This window comes from Theropithecus gelada, chromosome X (assembly GCF_003255815.1).
Source record: "Theropithecus gelada isolate Dixy chromosome X, Tgel_1.0, whole genome shotgun sequence".
NCBI lineage: Eukaryota > Metazoa > Chordata > Mammalia > Primates > Cercopithecidae > Theropithecus > Theropithecus gelada.
Window position 1 is genome coordinate 7,797,249 of NC_037689.1, and position 8,672 is coordinate 7,805,920.

Genomic DNA, 8,672 nt, shown 5'->3' on the forward strand with positions numbered 1-8,672 from the left:
AACTGATAATTAAAGGAAAAGAATTAAGCATATATCCTGCCTTTAAGGGAGAAAAATTAGTCTATCCACAGTTGATGAGAAAAAGCCCATCTTTATAGGTGAATACCAGCTAATAAAAATAGAAGAGAATTTAGAATTAGAAAAGCATCATTTTGTAACATAACAACAGTGAAATAATTGGTTCAGTCAAAGATTACTGACAGATTGATTCTAAAACAGCAGGAAAAATGTTGTAAAGGAACAAGATACTTACACTGTGTCAAAATAATATCCCTCAGATTGAGGTGGGAGACCAACAGGACTTGTTTTCTGGTCACAACCCTGCTGACCAAAACAGGATATGCTCCAGACGGGATGAAGTGAAGAAACTAGCAAGAACCAGTAGATAGTGATGAGAGCAATCCCTAGCTGCTCTCATTACTCATTAGCATAAGACCATCCCACCAGTTTACACTTTCCATGACAACAATCCAGAAGTTATCACCTCTTCCCTAGAAAGTTTTAAATAACTCACCCCTCAATTTGCATTGACCTGCCCCTTAATTTGCAGGTAATTGAAAGTGGGTTCATGTAAGTATAAATAAAGTTGCCAAGAGCATCATACTTTGCTGACTCTGGGTGCACTGCCTACGAGTTAGCTATGCTCTAAGAGGAAGAGTATTTTCAATAGAAGATTGCTAGCTAACACTACCAGCTAACCCTTGAAATCCTTCCTGGGTGAAGCCAAGAACCCTTTTTGGTTAAGTTTCAATTTGGAGTTTGCCTGTCCTGCAACAAGATTACTTGCTTATTGCAAAGGAAAGACCATGCTTTCATAATAGAAAAATATAGCAATTACCACTTTAGTGAAGAGATAATATTTAGTTTTATTACTACTGGAATAATTTGATATCACAAACCTCTGATGTGATGAAACATGAAGTATGCAATACCACCTATGAGACATACTTGCCAAAATGTATAACTTGAATTTAATTAGGCCTTTAGATGTGACTTTTAGTTATACGGGAAATAGATAGTAGAGAAATCTAACGGCATGGGAAACAACCAGACAAAATCAGCAGATAACTGGCCTGGCCTATTAAAATAAATGTTGCTGAGATTATTGTAGACTGAAGAGACTAAAAAGACATATCAACTGAATCTGATGTGTAAATATTAATTAGACTCTGTGTTTGGGGAAGAATCTTTTTATAAAACACATTCAGGAAACAATTGGGGAAATTTAAACATCTACTGGGAGTTAGATGATATTAGGAAATCGTTAATGATTTGCAGATGTGAAAATGATATTGTGGCTATATAACAAATTATGTCTTCATCTTGTACCTAGAAAACCCTGAAGATTCTTCCAAAAGACTCCTAGGCTTGATAAAGGACTTCAGTAAAGTTTCAGGTTACAAAATTAACATACAAAAATCAGTTGCACTTCTATACATCAACAGTGTTCAAGCTAAAAATAAAATCAAAAACTCAATTCCCTTTACAATATTCACACACAAACAAATAAAACACCTAGAAATACATTTAAGCAAAAAAATAAAAGAGCTCTACAAGGAGAACTACAAAATACTGCTGAAAGAAATTGTAGATGACACAAGCAAATGAAAAAACATCCCATGCTCATGGATTAGAAGAATTAATATCAACCAGGAGCGGTGGCTCACGCCTGTAATCCCAACACTTTGGGAGGCCTAGGTGGATGGATCACCTAACGTTGGGAGTTCGGGACCAGCCTGACCAACATGGAGAAACCCCGTCTCTACAAAAAATACAAAATTAGCTGGGCATGGTGGTGCTTGCCTGTAATCCCAGCTACTCAGGTGGCTGAGGCGAGAGAATCACTTGAACCTGGGAGGCGGAGGTTGCAGTGAGCCAAGATTATGCCACTGTACTGTAGCCTGGGCAACAAGAGCAAAACTCTCTCAAAGAAGAAGGAAGAAGAAGAAGAAGAAGAAGAAGAAGAAGAAGAAGAAGAAGAAGAAGAAGAAGAAGAAGAAGAAGAAGAAGAAGAAGAAAAGGAAGGAAGGAAGGAAGGAAGGAAGGAAGGAAGGAAGGAAGGAAGGAAGGAAGAAAGAAAGAAAGAAAAAGGAAAAGAAAAAGAAAAAGAAAAAGAAAAAGAAGAAGAAGAAGAAGAAGAAGAAGAAGAAGAAGAAGAAGAAGAAGAAGAAATATCATGAAAATGACCATACTGCCCAAAGTAATCTACAGATTCGATGTAATTCCTATTGAATTACCAATGTAATTTTTCACAGAATTAGAAAAAAAATTCTAAAATTCATATGGAACCAGAAAAAGAGGGAATGGTCAAAGCAATCACAAGCAAAACGAGACGAAAGCCAAAGGCATCACATTACCCAACTTCAAACTATAACTACAAGGCTGTAGTAACTAAAACAGCATGATACTGGTACAAAAAGAGACACATCAACGGAAAAGAACAGATAACTCAGAAGTAAAGCTACATAGCTATAACCAACTGATCTCCAACAAAGATGATAAAAATAAACAATGGGGAAAGGACACCCTATTCAATAAATGATGCTGGGAAAATTAGCACCATATGCAGAAGAATATGGACCCCTATCTCTCATCATACACAAAAATTAACTCAAAATGGATTAAAGACCTAAACGTAATACCTGAAACTATAAAAATCATAGAAGGAAGACTAGGAAAAAACTTCGGGAGATTGGCCTAGGGAAAGAATTTATGACTGAGACCTGAAAAGCGATGCAGAAAAAAGAAAAATAGACAAATGGGACTTAATTAAACTACACAGCGTCTGCACAGCAAAAGAAGCAATCAACAGAGTAAACAGACAACCTACAGAATAGGAGAAAATATTCACAAACAATGCATCTGAGAAAGGACTAATACCCAGAATCTATAAGGAATGAAACAAATCAACAACAGCAACAACAAAAACACATAACCCCATTAAAAAGTGGGCAAAGGACATGAACAGACATTTCTCAAAAGAAGACATATGAATGTTCAACAAACACTTGAAAAAATGCTCAGCATTGCTAATCATCAGAGAAATGTAAATTAAAATCACAAGGAGGGAGATACTATCTCACAGCAGTCAGAATGGCTATTATTAAAAAGCCAAAAAAGAACAGATGTTGGCAAGGATGCAGAGAAAAGAAAATGTTTATATCATGTTGGTGGGAATTAGTACAACTCCTATGGAAAGCAGTATGGAGATTCTTAAAGAGTTAAAAATAGAACTACCATTTGACCCAGTAATCCCACTACTGGGTATCTATTCAAAGGAAAAGAAATCGTTACATCAAAAAGACACCTGCACTGGTATGTTTATTGCAGCATTATTCACAATAGTGAAGTCATAGACTTTGTGTCCATTAACGGATGATTGAATAAAGAAAAATATGCTATATGTACACCATGGAATACTACACAGCCATAAAAAGGAATGACATCATGTATTTTGCAGTAACATAGATGAAACTTGAGGCTATTATCCTAAATAAAATAACTCAAAAACAGAAAATCAAATTCTCATTCATAAGTGGGAGCTAAACAATGGATACACATTCACACACAGAGGGAAATAATAGCCACGGGGACTGCAAAAGCAGGGAGGGTGGGAGGGAAATGAGAGTCGAAAAAGTATCAGTTGACTACCGTGTTCACCATTTGGGAGATGGGTACACTAGAACCCCAAACCTCAGCGTTACACAACATATCCATGTAACAAACCTGCACATGTACCACCGAACTTATAAAAATAAGTAAATACATAAAATTATGTCTTTATTCTTACGATGTGAGCGCTGAAATATTGAGACAATATGGCATTAATGTATGTATCTTACTTTAAATGTTTTTGAAAAATGTATGCACATATGCATGCATATAGATACGTGTAATTCCTATCGAATTACTGTTCTGCCTACAGTTGTCGCATATAGATACATAAGACAAAATGTTAAGAATCATTGAATCTAGGTTGTGGGTAGATGGATGCATCTCTGCTTAAAACCCATGTGTGTGGATGTTACTACTTAACTCACAAGAAGCAGCTTTCCTAAGACTGCTCACTGTTTTCCCAGGTGCTTATTGCACCCCAGAAAAGAAGATCTGTGCTCATTTTGTGGGGTCTCTCCTCTGACCACGCCCAACGATCAACCAAATCAATCTCCAAAGAACAAAGTCTCCACTTCGTATTCATGCCTGCCAGAGCTGTTAATTTGCTCTTGGAACAGATGCAAAAATAAATGTACTATTTCTTCTTTTACCTCTTGTCCTTAGAAGATGGATTTAAATAAGTGAATTTTTTTCCCCTGTATTTTCTCTGGTTGAGTCCACTGATGTAACATACTATTGTGGGTCGTCATCTTTACTACACTTAACTTTCGTACAACTATTTACACACCATACATTTTCACCCCCCAAGGCTTTATGTATGACTCTGCTTCTTCTATAGTAGGTGAATAATTCTTTTTTCTTAAGCTGATCTACCTGCTGCTGCATGCTAACTACAAGGTCTACAGTATTTTCAGTGGTTCAATATGTTAAGGTTAGGCTGATGATTTGAATCAACAATAGAAATTAACATTTAGGAGAAGGGGCAACTGATAGGCTCAGTCAGAATTTCAAGCCAGCAAAGGCTGTTGTGATAGGGTCAAGGGAAGGGTCTCTTTACATCACATTCAACAAGTGGCCAATCCTGCTGGCGCAGACAAGGAGGCTGCTCAGCGACTGAAATGGGGGTAGCGGGCTGGGCACGCGCTCAGGAGTCTGCGGGCGCCATGGGCAGAGTGAGGAACCGGGCCACTGCTCAGCGGCGGAGGCGAAAGCGGCCCGGGGATCCTCCCGCCGGCTGCGCGGCCATCGCGGTCATGGGCGCCAGCCGCGCGCAGTGCCCCCGGGTCCAAGTCGGGGTCGGGAGCCACGCGGCGGCCAAGAGGTGGCTGGGAAGGTTGCGGCGGAAGCGCCGGTGGCGGCGGGTCCGGGAGGCGGGCCCCAGAAACCCGCTGCCCTCCACGCCACTCCCGGACCCTCCAGCGCCCGCCGAGTCCCCTGAGGAGCTGGACCTGGGCGCACAGCGGGAGCGCTGGGAGACGTTCAGGAAGCTGTGGGGCCTCAGCTGCGAGGGCGCCGCCAAGGTCCTGCTGGACACCTTCGAGTACCCGGGCCTCGTGCATCACACCGGGGGCTGCCACTGCGGCGCGGTCCGCTTTGCGGTCTGGGCCCCGGCAGATCTGCGCGTGGTGGATTGCAGCTGCAGGCTGTGCAGGAAGAAGCAGCACCGCCACTTCCTCGTCCCGGCCTCGCGCTTCACGCTGCTCCAGGGCGCGGACAGCATCGTCACCTATCGGTCCAACACGCACCCGGCGCTGCACAGCTTCTGCAGCAGGTGCGGGGTGCAGAGTTTCCACGCAGCTGTCTCCGACCCCCGCGTGTACGGCGTCGCCCCGCACTGCCTGGACGAGGGCACCGTGCGCAGCGTGGTCATCGAGGAGGTCGGCGGTGGCGACCCGGGAGAGAAGGCCGCCGAGGAGCCCAAGGCCATCCACAAGACGTCCTCCCAGTCAGCCCCTGCCTATCCCCGCGAACAGGAGCAGTGATTGGGACCGCAAGCCCGCCCGAAACCCACCCGGGCGGCCCTGCGGGGAGCGTCCGAGTACCTGCACAGATCACATGCTGTGAAAGAGGTGTTTCTGGCCTGGTCAAACCGTGGATTCCCTTCCAGTATTTGCCCTTCTTCTCCACTAGTTTTCAGTGAACTCGCTTACGATCCAAATCTTGAGCACACCTTTGTCAGTGTACGACGATAGTCTTGGAATCCCGTAAGCAAGAATAGTGTCTCTGCTTTTTCAAGTCATCCATTTTATCTCTCGCTTTTACAGTTCTGCCTACAGTTGTCACAAATCACCTGCAGATGATTCCTGTGTACTATACGTTCCTGGTGCTATTGTGAACAGGCTTGTTGTTTTCAGTGCTTTGCGTCTGGTGTGTAGGACGGCAACACACAAACAGTTTGTAAACGTGCTAGGATGTCTTCCATTCATTATCGTGTGTGTGCGACGTGTGCGTTTTAGAGAGGCATTCACATTTGCACTACTTAGTCCAGTTATTTAGTGTTTTTTATATGATATGTTTTAAGCTTCATTAGTATTACATACCTCATTGCTCTTATTAGACGAATGATGTTAGTGTTTTCCTCCGTTTTGTTTTAGAAACTGTCTCTGGGAAAGGAGATGGGAGACAGGAATGAGAAACGTCTGTGTGCTGTATGCCCTCTTTAATCTTTCTAAATACCTATCTTATACATGTGTAAGTATTTAGAAATCAGTAAATATTTAATAATAGAAAAGTATGTATTTCTATGCTGTATATTACAAAACCAGCTCTAATTTATATGTAATTCTTGATATCTGAAATTTTTATCAAACAATCAGTGGTGGGTTCAATGATACCTATCAATATTATGATTTTATGGCTTCATAGAATTAAAAAATATGGATCTTTCATAATTTATGTAATCAACCTCCTCTGATGAATGTTTAGCTTTTTTCCAACTTTCAGTGCAATAATGATATTTCAAAGGAGCAAACTTCCAATAAATGTCTGCATTGTTCTACGACTTGGGTAAAATGGCCTGGATACTCTCTCCATATGTCTTTTATTTGCTGTCTGTCTCTCCTCTGTACATGTTTAATTGGATGTTGAATTGTTTAACTTGACTTACCTTTTCAACGAAGTGAAAAGAGATCAGTTAAGTACATGTTTCCATGTATATGAGAGATGACATGGCTGTGCCATCACACAGAGATGTTACCACCTTTCAATTCATACCTCTTCTTTTCCATCTTCCCCTACCCCTACCTTAAGGGAAGGTTTTTGTGACCTGGTTTCTCCAACATGTTGCTCTACTCCCCAAGATTCCTCCTTTGTTCTTTGGAATAGCTTGCCCCAGTCCTTCTCCACCTAGGGATTCAGTTGAGGTAGGGAAGGAGAGAGGAAGGGAGAACATGAACATGCATATATGCCTTAGGTGGTTCAGTCATGTTGGTGGTCAGAAAATACCAAATTGCACTGAGTTACACCTGTATTACACTCCATTGCACAGAACGGATCCAGAGCGATGGAAAAAAATGACTCAAGATGCCATGCTTCTACCATGTCGGTGTTTCTGTCTAAAGAAATGTGTGTGTATAATTTCTTTTTCTGAGAATGACTTTTAAAGCGTGTTTTGATTATTTTTGCTTCTCTAAGCCATGTGCAAATCATTCGTCAGTTTGGTTAAAGACTCATGTTCAAGAGTGCCAGACCCCCTTTTTAACTTGGCATATAGTTTAAGCATGCTAGGCTGGTTTCTGTGTGTGAGAATGCGAGCAGAGGACTGCTGTGCTGGTGAGAAGGAATGGGAGAGGGGCTAAAACGTGAGGAAGTACAAGCTGTTGGGGAAGGGGATGACTGAGGAAGAACTGGAGAGAAAGAGAAGCAATGAGCAGCTTAGATCCAGCAAGGAATATAGGGGAAAGGAAGAGGTGTTTAAGGGAGTCTTTGGGGGATTTTACCACAGGTTACAGGAAGTCAGTGTTTTCCCCTGTATTTCCAAAGGGGACTTTAAAGTTAGTGTTACTTTATGTGTTAGGTGTCTTTTTTTTCTATTGTACAAAAGTATATCTTACACTTCAAAATCGTAAATGAGTGTTTGTGAGCCATTAGTGATTGTGGATGCTGACAGTGGCTTCAGGCATCTCTTAATTCAAGGAAAGAGCAAGGGCTTGGCATTTGAGCCTGGGATGAAAACCCAACTCTTCTATACACTACTGTCCAGCTTTGCAAAATCTGTCAAAATACAAAAAATTAGCCAGGTGTGGTGGTGGGCGCCTGTAATCCCAGCTACTCAGGAGGCTGAGGCAGGAGAATTGCTTGAACCCAGGAGGTGGAGGTTGCAGTGAGCCGAGATCGCGCCATTGCACTCTAGCCTGGGTGATAGAGCAAGACTCTGTCTCAAAAAAAAAGAAATCTGTAAAAGCCCACCCTCATCTTCATTGTGAGGATGAAATGAGGATGTGTGTATAATCTGCTGGCACAGTGGCTGATGCCCAGCAGGCACTCAAGAATTTGCTATGATGGTTGCTCTTAGGTGAGGACACTGATAAATAGAACCAAGGGTCATGATTGCACTCAATCCTAGGATTTAGAAACTTTTATGGATATCCTCTCAGGTGCTATTTTTTGGGGCACTTAAAGTGAGAGTTACATCAATCCAGTGACAAGGTAGAAGGAGTAATAGGAAGTAAGTCCGTAGGGTGCAGCACGATCTTTCGCCTCTTAACGGATTTATCAGACAACATCCACTGTTTCTTCCCCATCCACATTCATCCAAGCCGTGACAGGGGAATCACTGTAGGTGGAACATCATCTTCTCCCACCTCATACCCTATTCTCTGCCTTGCCTTCCTCCACTTTATGCCTCCTGGCTGCCCAGCACTGTTTTCCAAGCTAAAATAGAACAGTGAACAAAAAACACAGTCTCTAGGCCCTTATCACTTCCATTTAGTGAATAAGAAAGCCTCCAAACACAGTGTGACTAGGAAAAAGTGGGGTGCTGTGGGAGCACAAAAAAGAGGCCAGTTAATAAGTTTATTCTTGGGCCAGTTAATAAACTTATTTGGCTCTCAGTTTTA

General features: G+C 42.1%; 1 protein-coding gene across 1 annotated transcript; it reads left to right on the forward strand.

Annotated features, from left to right (window-relative positions):
• Positions 1 to 4,733: 4,733 nt before the first annotated feature.
• Positions 4,734 to 6,620, forward strand: CENPVL3 (centromere protein V like 3). Its single transcript, XM_025373363.1, has one exon. The coding sequence runs from the start codon at positions 4,734 to 4,736 to the stop codon at positions 5,595 to 5,597; it is 864 nt and encodes a 287-aa protein (XP_025229148.1). The 3' UTR covers positions 5,598 to 6,620.
• The last annotated feature ends 2,052 nt before the right edge of the window (positions 6,621 to 8,672 follow it).